Source organism: Lissotriton vulgaris, chromosome 7, assembly GCF_964263255.1.
Source record: "Lissotriton vulgaris chromosome 7, aLisVul1.2, whole genome shotgun sequence".
NCBI lineage: Eukaryota > Metazoa > Chordata > Amphibia > Caudata > Salamandridae > Lissotriton > Lissotriton vulgaris.
The window spans coordinates 995,372,327-995,386,093 of record NC_141695.1 but is presented as its reverse complement, the minus strand read 5'-3'; the positions used below and the strand labels follow the sequence as shown (position 1 = coordinate 995,386,093).

The 13,767-nt window shown below is 42.7% G+C and overlaps 1 protein-coding gene across 2 annotated transcripts in view; it reads right to left on the bottom strand.

Moving 5' to 3' along the window:
* The window catches only part of RARS1 (arginyl-tRNA synthetase 1), a 209,097-nt gene that overhangs the window by 166,809 nt on the left and 28,521 nt on the right, over window positions 1-13,767 (bottom strand). The window contains exons 1-2 of one of the 2 annotated variants that reach the window (XM_086931413.1): window positions 11,277-11,412; window positions 9,047-9,181 (exon numbers count right to left, since the gene is read on the bottom strand). Coding sequence is in view for 1 of the 2 variants with exons in the window: in XM_086931412.1 (XP_086787538.1) it covers window positions 9,047-9,181 (135 nt within the window). In the remaining variant the exon portion in view is untranslated. Of the gene's footprint in view, window positions 1-9,046; window positions 9,182-11,276; window positions 11,413-13,767 lie in introns of those variants that run through there. The other variant, XM_086931412.1, reaches the window with a different exon arrangement.

Here is a 13,767-nt window from a genome sequence, read left to right as displayed (position 1 = left end):
GCGCAGCAGAGTGAGTTCCTCCAGTCGTGAATGCCTTGTCAGAAATATAGAACTGTTATGTCAAGATTTAATGTTTGAATATTTACTGTTCGGACCCCGCGCCCGCCATGCACACGGTTGTGCAAAGCGCCCCCCAAAGACAGTCGTTTGGTTTGTTCCATAACTAATTGAGACGCTTGACACCTGTGCAACAGGGAACTACGCTCCAGCTTTAAACATTGCATCTATTTCTGCAAATATACTAAGTAAACAGGGAGCATGGCACATTTGTTTTGTTAACTGGTGACAGGTTACAGCAAAGGCATGGCTTCCCTCATTTAATAATGAATATTTGCACTGGGTACCCGGTGAGAAAGCGGGTGTGAGGGAGAGAGACAGTGCTTTACTTGGAACACTCTCACTGACAGCTCGTACCTGAGAGGAGCTTCTGAATGGTCATTACAGAGTATTTATTACCCTAGGAGATGCCACCAAATGTGAGCAGGGGGATAACATGAATGCGCATTAATGTGCTCGGCTGGAGACCTTGTTTAATAAAACAATGCCAACGCACCCGGTTATCTTTTTTTAAACGGTGGGTGGGGGGGGGGTTCTACAATGCATTCATGACTAGAAATAGAGCCTCGCTGAGCTGTGTTGGTAAATATTATCACCAAGCACAGTGAGCTGCAGTGACTCAGCCCTTCACCTGCAGCGTGGCTAACCCCGGCAGACCCAGGGGACTCCGGGCTCTCTCATGATCGTATGACCAGGGAGTCATGAGAAAAGAATCCGCACAAAAACCCCGGCAAGGAGAGAGAAGCCAGGAAAGGCGAGAGGAGACGGCTAGAAGGAAACAGCGGTAGTAGAGAGAAGAAGGAAGAGGGAAAGAGCAAATGGCAGAAGGGGCAATATGAGACAGATACCAGGCCCCAGGAAACCGAGAGTTCGGGTGCATGGGAGAACAAGCTGCTAATTAAAACAGGCGCTGAAAGACAGGCGCGGCCGCAAAAGTTAATAAAGAGTACGCGCAGTGAAATTAAAAAATCACCAGTCTCAGCGCCGGCGGCGGGCTCTGCCCGCAGGAATGTCCGGCATGCCAAAGGAACGCCCAGACCGACACGCGCCTGCAGGCTCAGCCGACAACAACGAGGGGAGACGATTCCGGCGCGCACCTTGGGATTGGGCCGCGCGACGTCACGTGAGCTGTCTACAGTAGAAGCTCACGCGCGCGACCCGATCCGAAGGCGCGCGTCGGAATCCGACGCCGCCATAGGGAATACTGGGCGCGCGGCAAGCTCTTGTCTCCCTTCGTCACGTTTTTTCGGCTGAGACGCCGACTATAGTTCTCACTGCGAGAACGCGCTTTCAGCACGTTCGTTGTAGCGAGACCTTAAAAGCTCAGTTTCTTATGTAGGGAAGGAGGAGTCAGACTACCTAATTTTGAATTACATTATCAGGCAGCTAAATGGATATCAGTAAGAAAAACAGACACAGAAAGGACCATGATTCCGGACACGGATATATGGACTTTGATGATATCGAACAACATTTGGTGATATCTAAGGGAGGACTATCTCTTTCACCAGTGGTATTGACGTGCAAAACTGTTGGGAAACAGTAGCTGAAAATAACTACAACACATGCCGCACAAGTCCCACTGATGGGCGGAGGAAATAAGGACTAGGCCCAAGAAAGCTGCTAATAACTAAAGTGTGAGTGACACTTATTTACTAATGATCAGCAACTGAGATGGGAGGTAGACACTGGATCATAATTTTCAGATGAAAAATGGTCTACAGCTAAGGATTCTACAGAAAGTAGTATCTTGGAATGATAAATTTAAATGTATTCAATGTAATTACTGCCATCAGACACACGTAACTCCATACAGGATCAGTAAGAAGTTTGAAAGGGCTGACTGTCCAGGATGTGAACAGGCAGAATGTGTTTTTTACAGTATGGTTTAGAAAAGCTCAGTACTTACAACTTACTAGAGGGTATCAGCAACAATGGAAACACTAACAGGTTACTTGCTAAGGCTGAGGCCTAAGAAGGCAAAATATATGAATGAAAGTTTGCTGACCTAGCATTGTTGATAGTAAAGTATGGTATAGCCTTGACCTAGAAATCGCCTGTGGCTCTCAGGATCGATGTCTGGAAAATAGATGTGCGCAGATGGACAAAGATTGGGGGCTCTGTGTTCTGTAACACAGGAGGAAAGCTGCATCAACTGGTGATGGCAGCGACATAGAATTACATTTTTGCTTGAACCTTGAGAAGTGCACTGACCATACTCCACCATGAGCACTATGAGTGGGTTGGATTGAGATGCAATGCTTGTGAAGTGATAGTGTAAGGGTCAATTACCTGATAAGCACATTTGGGTTTTACAGTGTAGATGTAAAATACCAGCATGCCAATATTTGGAGGAGTACCCACATCTTATCCCCTCCCTGAGATTAAATAAAAGAAGGATAAAAATGTTTTAACCACTATAAACATTGAAAGATGAGCTCAATGGATCGTTTTATGATTAGCTGTTGTGAGCTGTTTGGGAAGAACTTATTATTTCTGTGCATTATGTGACATATCCTTGTGTATTAATTACAGTGTTATAGTGCACAGGCTTATTTTTGTTTGTAAATCTTTTTATTATTTTAAAACAAGAAAAACGGAATAGACATATCGGGTGCCATACATTGCAACATAATAATAGGGCGGACAGGTACAAAGACAGGATATAATTGCAGTAACAGAAGAATCGCTGAGACGCCTGCGCTAATAAGCACGAAGCAGGATTGGTAGCATTACAATCGACATACAATTTAAGCGCCGGCCCTCAAAACCCGCCCACCCATGAAATCAGAATAGTAGACAAAGCATGGCGACCAGACACTGGAAGGTAAACAAGATCAGGATATTTCGCCAATATTGCTAATAAGGGAGAGGCCAAAGAGAAGATTGAAGAAAAGAAAACCATAAGAATGAGAACCGAAATAAAATAATAAACCCATCCCCCCACCCTGCACCCCTGCATATGGCTATCGCCTAACCCCAACTAGCAGTGTGCCAGTCGCCCAAACTAACTAAATTCTAAAAATAGAAAAGAGAAAGACATGGGGGAGGGCATTTCCGTATGAGCTCCCGGTCCCCTTCCCCCCCCCCCCCCCCCCCCCCGCCTGAGAAAAGCACCCCCTATGATGAAAATACAATGTTACAGAAATCACGAAAACAGTAAATTAGGGGGAGCTATAATACACCGCCCAGCCTTCCGTTAGATCAACAGTCGCGATTCTCACATCCATTAAGGCCATAGTACCAACCCCGGTCAATCGAACTCAGCCTTGGCCCTTCCGAACCATCATGCGAAACCCTCCCGGTAGGACAACCACTTCTACAGGATAATCAAAACGCAGAAAGAGTCCAAAAAAATTCAGTCCAACAAAAATCAAAGTCAGTGATTCCTCAACGACTCCATCAGTCCAGAAACGCTCCCTCACGGACGGACAGTTCCAATGTTGTTTTCTCCACGAGTGCGTGGTCATCAAAGAGGGAAAGGATGAAACAGAAGTCCAAAAACAATTACCAACAGGAATCTCCGGGAAGGTAACGCCAATCGATTCTCCCAAAGTCAGCAGTGATGGTAGATGTAGTAAAATGTTCGAAACACCGGGTTCAGGAATCTCCAGAATACCGACCGAGGGCTTCGGCGCTTCTTGTCGCACGGGGTCCTCGTCCAAGGTCAAGATGGTAGCCTTGTAAATCGCAGCAGGCAGCAGTTCTTGCAGTGGAGTAGGGTCCGGTTTCACACACTCCTTCTCAGGTATGCCCGTAATCATTTTGTGAATCCGGGCCTCCATATTTAAATGAAATGCCCCGATGGCTGCCAATAATGTCCTTAGCGACGGCTCACGCTCCGTCCGGTCCATTTTTCCACGCACAGTACCGATCATTTTCACTTCCCCCAGAGAGCCCGGTTTCTCCGGGGGAACAGACATGGCGGGAACGGATGGCGTCGGAGGGTGACTGGTCTGTTCCTGCAGCAGCAAGCTGCACTTCGCTGCCGCGAGCGAAGACCCCGACCCATCGAGCCCCGGCAAGGGGGAAACCGGGTCTGCGGGACAGGGGCCCCCATCCACAGCCACTATCGTGTCACATCACTCCACCCTCGATGTTAGTCACTCAGAATGACCGCCGTCAAAATCGGGCAAAAAAGACCTCCACTGCGGTAGACCGGACCCTGCTTGGTTATCACGGCCGATGTTGTTCAACTGCAACCCGGCTGGGTGAAAACTCGAGGCCCCAGCTCTCCTGTTGGACTAGGCTGCAAACTTCAACTCGACACAACTCCGTCAAACAAGCCAATTAAGTTTTCGGGATTGCACCAACGGAGTGCGAATTAGTTCATCCACAAGGAGGTCGGGCGTAAAAACAGGATTAACGAAAGGATCATCTGGCAGGATACGGAGGTCGGCGGAGCCGGGAGCCTAAGCAGCCATCTTGTTTGCTAGCGTAGCTCCTCTGCACAGGCTTATTTGAAGCTAAAATAACAATGTTTTTTTTTTAAAATATGCATGAAAGGAGCTAGTTAATTTGACTTTGCGTTTAGGGTAGAAAAATCATTCAAATTCCCAAGTGATGGTATACTGCACAAACTGCTGTGCATAAGCTGCTCATGACATCTCTGATATCTCAAACGACATCATCATTTCAGCATTATTACGACTTGTTGTGCAGTGGGAGCAAAAGAGAGCACAAGTGATGGAGGAACAGAATATGCCTTCAGGGAATTCAACAATACCCAATGATGTGTGCAGAATACAGGGAATTGGAATTTGCAGAGCCATTGACAACGGCAGAGATCGATACGTCCTTTCACTGTAATATGTTGGCCATGGCACAAAGCATCTTCCTTGGCACATTTTGGGCATATAATGCGTCAGAATGGCACTCCATGCCATACTTTAGAAATCTTAAGCATAATGGTAACCATGACTGAAGGATGCCCTATTGGCATAAGGGGCCTTGCATGCATTATGGAGGTTTTGTCATAATGAAATCTTTTTTTTCAGAATTTTACCGGAATTCAATACATTATACTGCATTGTGGCCCTTTTAGGTATATTTTCAACATCTTCATCACAATGCATGCCATCTAAGGCATATTGGTGGCCATGTCTATCATTTGCCATACATCCAGGGCTTATGCCAAGTATCATGCCCTAAGGGGGAGTGTACTGCATTTTAGTAGCTACCACTAGCAGATGATGGCGTCCTTGGCATGTAGTTGCGAAAAATGACAATAATAGAGCTTCTATCAACATAGACCATATGAACTTTCGGAGAAAATGACAAGCTGGTATCCGGGAACCAAATGTGTGCATTTACTGACAAAATACTATTATTTAGGTAATTGTACAAAAATGTGCACGCTTTTAGTTAAGGTAATTGCATTTATTTATCCACAATGAAAATCTGGCACGTGGGAAATAAAGTGTCTTTTTTTCATGAACTGTTGATGTCTAGGAACAAAATGATTGCATCTTTATAATATATTAAATGAGTAACAGGTCATTCCGAGTTGGGCGTAGGTAATTCTAGTACCATTTCCTTGAATGTATTTATTGTACTGTAGTATTTGTTTATAACGTACTACCTCTATGTGCGACACAGAAGAGCTTATCGACACCTACAGCATGCTACACACAATGTGAGCAGGTTACTACCATAATGTTTCTATTTCAAATATGAATCAAACTCTCTACACTATTACCCCTCAAAAACATGGTCTCTGGCATAATTCAGGAAGTAATCTAACTGAAAGGGCAGGATGAGAAACTAAAACTAGGGTGGTTGCGCTGAAGAAATATGTTATATACATCTGTATTTGTCAAATGTCATAACCAGAATATTTGGACTGGATTTAAGCCCTAATTCTTTTGACCCATTTTAAAATCAATTGAAAAATAAATCATATTACACCCACTTTTTTTTTTTTTTTACTTGTTCTTGTAGGCTTAATCTCCTGAGTAGCCAAATGCCTATACCATTCGAGTGCCACTTCAGAATTGCATATGATATTTTAAGGTAATTAATTTAAAACTGTTCTGTAAAATTCACAATTTAGTCACTTTTTACCCCCTAAACCGCTGGTAAAACTCCTTTGAGATTTTGGATTATCTGCCGAGTGCCTACTCAAATGTTTCAGTAAGTACTGTGACGTTTTAGATAATTTATTTGCAAATTGTGGTGTAAAATGCGTCAGTAGCTCTGTTTACCGAATTATTTTTCCAGACGAAATCCCCCAACTTTTCTAGGGAGGATTTGGCATGCTAACATTGATAGGACCGAAAGGGTAGGCACTGGGTTTATTTGTATGGCTACTGCTTTCAGCAGAGGCTTGTTATCTATTTCTCAGAATACTCGGGGAGGAGAAGTGTCATAGTTTACAGTAAAGTGGTACCACCCAGCAGTTGCATCAGACCTGGACTTTGGCCACAATGTAAAAAAAATATGGACTAGTCTGGCAGTTAATTCCGGCTTTCAAATCCGGTCATATGTCTCCTAAACATTGCATTATTTCAAAGTGTAACTTTCGAGGTTATTGCATCAGGCATCAATAGCAAAGAAACCCAACAGCATAAAGCAATGAAAAAACATTGAGGGCGGAAAGAAATGACTGTTAATGTTAGTTACGGAGCTGAAAGTCGTTTCTATTTTTCTCCAAAATTTATTTTTTATGTGAGTATTTATTATCTGAGAATGCATGCACACAATCACAGTAACTCCGAAGACGAAACTGTTTTTAGCTAGTTTGCTGCCTTCGTCCTAAAAACGGAGGGTTTTGTTCACACCTTATTAAAAGTGTGTAATCAACATAACTTAAAACATTCCCAAAATATGGAAAAATTACCAAAGGTGCATAATTTTCTCCTGCAAAATCATTGTTCAGGTATTGAGTATGTATTCGGGTACGGGTGCTTCAAACTGATCCAAGGGGAAATAAAGAGTGCTGCATAGGATTACCCTGCAGACTGAAAAAGCGCTTCGACGCCTCGTCAGGGGTCGTAAGCGCTATATACATGCAATTACAATACAAAACAATACATGCAAGTACGTTTTATCAGGCGGAAACCAAAAGTTTCAAGGTTTCTAAGACTCAATGGTAAATAACGAAATTGAACATGTTTTCTGCGTTTGCCTTGAGGGTATCAAGGTACAAAGCATCTTAACCATGAAGGACCGAGTGAAAATTGAAAAACAAATTGCCCCCACTGCGGCGCACCATCATCTACAGCAAATGTGAGGTGCAGAAAACTTCCCCCATCCTACCCAAATCAGCTGTGCAACACAGTAACATTTAGGCACAGAGAATGTCCTAAAATGAGGCCCCCATGCAGAGCCATCCGCCCCAGTCAAACCAGCTGATGGTTGACAGACTCTATTCAGATTTGTCAAATGGTTGCAAAATTGTTACCAAATAAGACAATTTGTACCTTTTAACTTTGCTGAAAGTCATGGGCTGCATTCACAGGGTGCTGTGCTCAATCACAGACTGCACGAAGCTGGTATGGGGCCCGGCATCAAGACCAGTCCGTGTTTCAGCAATGCCAGCTTCGTAGAGTCTGTGATTTAGCACAGCACCCTATGAATGTAGGCCCCAACTTTCAGCAAAGTTAAAAGGTACAGATTGTCTTATTTGGTAACAATTGTGCAGCCATTTGACAAATCTGAATGGAGTCTGTCAACCATCGTATAATCCCCGGTCTAGTATTTTGCATTTCGCACAGATTCATGAAACATTGCCAGAACTATTTGACAAAGACATCTGGCTGTCATAGTTTACATTGCCTATCTTTGATATTTTTGCACGAAGCTTAAGAGGCACGAAATGCAGTTGCATATGTCACCAAATTGCAAGCAAATCATCAAAACGCTGGCAGCATTACTAACAACCGAAACCCCTTTTGCCCTGCTTTTAACAGATGTGTATGAAATTTTCAATAGTAGGACGGGGCTTAGTGCTGTCTGCCAATTTTCAGGGAGAGAAATCTTTTTTTGAACCCCGTACCCCATCTGACAAAACGTTTTCCTGTGGAGAAATCCCTTTCAATATAGCCCACAAATTTCATGGGCATTGCCACGAATTTCTGACCTTGAAAATGGATTTCCTCCTTTTGTAAAATAATAAGAACATCTCTGACGAAGTTTAGTGTGGGAAACTAACTGCAAATGTTTTTGTTACACCCACAAACTTGCATGTTTGCAGGCATTCAGCTTCTTATGAGAAAGTAAACCCATTAACAAGTGCACATGTATATACTGTGAATAACAAAGTTGAATTTGCACTCATCAATGTGCACAACGATATTTCTTATATGTGGTCAGGTTGTTTGGTGAATCAGTGCTTGTATCATTCAAAAGGACCCGTTCAGAGCTGAAGCTAAAGAGCAGGCTGAGCACAGTTAAATGTGAAAAACATAACTATTATCCCTTCTCAAAATACATAAAACACGTCATAAACGAGACCAGCTCAAACTTGGTAATTCTCGATCTGCTCAGATCAGAAAACAACCTCCACAAAATGAAAAGTAGCATGATGCTGCCTTCACATAATCTGAAAAAGGCATTTGTGGTAAGGAAACTGCAAAATATTGCAAGCTAGAAAAGAAGAACTGGAAAAAATATTTTATATTACCCGCATACCCCACCAACCAAAAGACAAATGGGAAGTTAAAAGTAAAGACTATATGCTCTTTGATAGTGTATTTGAAATCCTCTATCTACCACAGGACTTAGCTTTTGGCAACAAAAGACAAATGATTACTTATCAATAGTTTAAGAAAACATAGAAACCTCTTATTCTAATCTTTGAAAAGATACTACAAAAAATAAGAGCAAGCTACAACAGGAATACCTCAGTGTAAACAATGAATATTATGGACATCGGCAATGTAACTGGGAAATTCATATTTTATTTTCTAGAATCTAACAGCAACAAAGCAACATGTTTAAAACAGAAAATCCCCAACTATACATGCAATCTTTATGCAGAACAACTCACCTTGCGGAGTATATTCAGACGGTATTTCAATTTTGCGTTTTCTTCCTGCAGGTCTTCCAGATTCAGAGAAACTCCTAGATGGCCACCGTTTTTCAGATTCTCTACTTCAGCAGCCAGAGACTTGATCTCTATTTCCTGGCATGGACAACCGGTGAAGAAGTTTAATAATTTACAGTAAAGACGTTGCAAACAACCATTGCATCAGGAACCTGAACATCCGTGTCAATGTAGAAAGTGTTTAGGGACTAGGCAGGAGAGTCGCAGCTGACAAATTTGACCATTCGGTCTCTAGAACGTCATATTATTGCTAACACTGGCTTATAGTTTCTTGTGTCAGGCATGAATAAAGAAAAATAGAAACAAAACCAAAGACTCAAAACAATGGCACCACAAAGAAAGGCAGGTTAATCTAAAAGCCCTCTACGTATTACCAAACCATTTAGGGTCTGACTTACGTTAGGTGGTTAGCTCGCCATCCATCCGTTAGGTGGTTAGCTCGCCATCCATCAGTCTGCCAGAGGGAATTACATTTTCAAAATGTATTGGTCACCACAGGCCCATTGGAAATCTCTGTACCTTCAGAGAAACTGAAGCTACCAAAGTTTCAGTGGACAGCTGTCCACTAAATTTATGTCTCCAAAGAGGGAGTTTGCTTTCGAAAAACATATAGCTAATGACTCCTGCACATCAACATTTTTTTTCCTAGGTGTGGAGAACATTATATTTATTTTTATTTTTGTTTTATATAGCGCAAATTCTGCCCTAAGGTATCAGAGTGCTTTACATGAGCACCAGTTGAGTTACAGATGGGCACATTAATTTTTGTTAATCTCCTCGTGCCTAAGTGATTTGCCCAGAATCACTGTATGTTGAGTTCCTGTCGAGCCTCAAACACGGTTCCCCAGCTTCGAGGTTGACTGCTCTAGCAGTTAGGCCACATCCTCTGTTCACCATTACCCGATTTTTCCTGGCAGTGATGACAAAAAAAAAATGCATCAGCCCTAAATAAGGTGGGTGGTGTGGCGCTCTTACTCGAACTGCCAGCACTCCATTAAGCTGCTGGTGTAAACTTTCCATCAATGGAGCCAAGAGGGGCAAACGACGGAAACTGGATGGCCCAACAGACTCTAAATTGGGAGGATGGACCAAGAGTTCGGCAGACAGGTACGGCATCATATTCGTGACGGAGCGCTCTGTCCACCAAACCCTAACTCAGTGCTCTTAGTTTTCCACATGTCTATTTCATATGACAAAATGCAAGCACAAACTTTCCTGAGACCCCAAAACTAAGTTTTTATTTTGCCTAGTAATATTTTCTCTGCTTGCCCTAAATCTCACAATTATACGTAAAATTGAATTCTAAAGTGCAATGAAGAATGTAAGCCTTTATCCAATTCCGATTTAGGTGGGAGACGCCCCCCTTTTAAAGGGAAAAATTGCTTTACTTAAGCTGCACCCCCAAATTGCAATTGCTTCAATGTACGTTAATGGGGTGGGAAATCTCTTCCTAATATTTAAATGTTGGCATGTATGGTGAATTCAACCAGAAAACCCCACAAACACACCTCCACAAACAAAATGCAAAACAAAACCACTGGATTTTCAGACTTTTCAGATTGGCAAATGTCCTATCAGCAATGAAAGTACTGTTAATCGTGACTCTGAAAATAAGAGTTAAACACAGGTGCATACATCATATGTAAAACATTCTCATACGGATTAGAGGAGGATCACACAAGTTCAGCAACTAGAGAAGCAAACATTACTACTCATGTCTTCTGACTTAAAATGTGTCCACTTAGCCAACAAATCAACACCACTGCAGCTAGATCTAATCTGAATTGCCAGAAAACGTAGATGCATACCATTAAAAATGTTGTCACTTTGTCAGTGTTTTCTAACAACCAGTATAATCTAAAAATGCTGCATTCATCAACAGTCAAAGTTGCAGTACTGATCAACTAGAAAAAAACAAAATATAGTCCCCAAATCACTAAGTGTATGCGACCATTAAAACCAATCTAACGTCGGCTCAGGCGCAAGTGAAAAACAGGTTTGGTACACAGATTAAGAAGTTAAAACACGAACTTGGATAAAGAAACTGTTCAAAAAGTAAAAAGCACCACGTAGGTTACATAGAACAGAAAAAGCATCAATAAAAGAAATTGCAAGCAGTAGCATGTCGCGTCAAGATTGTGCCGTGTAAAACACAAAGGAGGTTCTATTTTACCTTCCTGTTTCTGGATTACGACCGCTCTAACTGCAAGTCAGAAAGAATGCTCTCAAATGCTACTTCCAGTGACCGTAACTAAGAAAAATCCATTATCACTTTCCCTTTGAGTCACCAGGAAACACGCGCTTGGAATGAACTTCACTGCCCCTCCCACAGTTGCAAAAGAGATGCCAAATCACTTCCATGATCACGTGCTCCAATATCTGAGCACATTTCCCGATAAAGTCATCAACATTTGTACATGCCCTAGAGTTTAAATGTATAGCCTCCGTTCACTTTCTTACAATGTGCAACTGCACATGAGCAAACAGGGGAGCCCCAGCATTTTTAGGGGTCCCCTGAAAGAGACCAATGTGATGAGCTCACGCTATGACCAGAAAGCAGCTGGCACGAAGGGGAATGCAACAGTGAACCATAACAGAAGGTCATCACTCAGAACATACTACCTGCATTTTGGCTACAGTTATAAAGTGCGTTACAGCATAACCGAAACAAAGAAGGGGTTTAAAAAAAATCCCGAGGCAAAGAAATAATAATTATCAAGGGTAACAGACCTTAAATAAATTAAAAAAACAATACAGACCGAGAATGAAACAGAAACGCAAACATGAGATAACAATGCAAACCTATTTCAAAGAAATACTTGGGCTGAAAAGGTTCTTTGGCATCAGTCATCTCCTGCCGCCTTTATATTCCCGCTTTGCTCTTGGGGAGCGACAAGTTCTCCTATTACTTCAGGTTGCGCCAATGCTTTAAGGTTTGGCAGCCACTTTAACACAGCTACCGTTAACAGGATCCCAAGGACTAGATGTCAAATGCAAGCCCAACAAGTAGGCAGTTCATGTCAATTGAGATGGATCAAATTCCTCACTGTGTTGATTGAATTTCTTTGAGGAATTGCAGCAGGTAGCTCAAGACGCACTAAAATGAAAGGAGGTTTCAAATATATCCTGCATGTGTCCTTTGTGGCACCCCACCTTCATGCTGAGACCCAGCAGATCCACATGGGAAATTTGGAGACAGGTTTTGCATTGTGCGATGGAGGCAAAATATATGGTCAGAATATCATTTGAGATAAATAGTGTGTCCCAAATAACCGATCACACCAACATCTGCATCAGTAACACAAAATCAACATCCAATGGGACTTTTTTTTGCAAACAATAGTTAGGACGATATATATATATCAGATCATATTTCTGCATACGGTATGTCTTAGAGGGTGCTGGCTCTACCCTGATGCATTTCACCACGGCTATGGGGCATCCCCGTTAACTTCTGTTCATCTACAAAACCTTAGATATGGTTGTGACTGGAATTCTGGATCTGTAGGTGGCGGTTGGAGGAGAAAGTACAAGAAAATAGTCCTAGTAATATCTTTCTGCATCGATTGAAACAATGCAGACTACTATTTTTCAATAGTAGGGAAATCAAAGGGGGGAGGAAGAGGTAGTGCTGCTTGGCACCGAGGTGGGCACGTCCTCCTCTTGCGAAAATACCTGTAATCAAAAAGGGTCCACCTCAAAGGGGGTTAGTGTGTATCCTGTTGACTTCGGAATACACACACTTGATTAAAATACCCCTCACACACCAAAAGGGCCCTTGGTGTCATGCTTCATCATCGGGGTCTTCCCGCCCGGATGCCGGACGGGGCAGTGCTGCGACAAGCGACTACGCTGGAGCACCTTTTTATTTTAAATTGTGGGTGCTATGTGAGTGAATGGAGTGAGTGTCAGTGGGGTCAGGGGTGATAGAGAAGTGATGTTAAAAAATACCTGGTCTAGTGATACAAAAACTATTTAATAAACACTGGCTGGTATTATTAAAAAAGGGTGGTGTCGGAAAGGGTAAGCGGGTTTATGGGCTTACTTTCCTGTGTGGGTCGACATGTTTCGGGGCGACATGCCCCTTCCTCAGGACCGGGGTAAGAGATCCCCCTGTCACTCACTAGTGTGTCACCACAATGGGTCTATTTACAAAAAGGTGAAAAAAGGATCAATGTGTATGTATATATACTTTATATTTTAATACACATCCCTTGCTAAATAGTAAGATACTCATGTAGTATGCTCATTATGGTGAGGAACAGTGCCTCATGGGCCAACACTAGATCGAAGGGTATTATAGGGGTCCAATCAACCCCCAGCCTCGTTGTGCTTCCTCCTCCGTCCGTGGCCTCCGTGGTAATGATCCATCCGTGGTCATTACCACGGAGGCCCCAAAACATGTCGACCCACACAGGAAAGTAAGCCCATAAACCCGCTTACCCTTTCCGACACCACCCTTTTTTAATAATACCAGCCAGTGTTTATTAAATAGTTTTTGTATCACTAGGCCAGGTATTTTTTAACATCACTTCTCTATCACCCCTGACCCCACTGATACTCACTCCATTCACTCACATAGCACCCACAATTTAACAAGCATTTGCAATGCAATAGGTCTCGCAGTAATTAAGTTTGAGCTTTTGGCATTGCTAAATATTGCA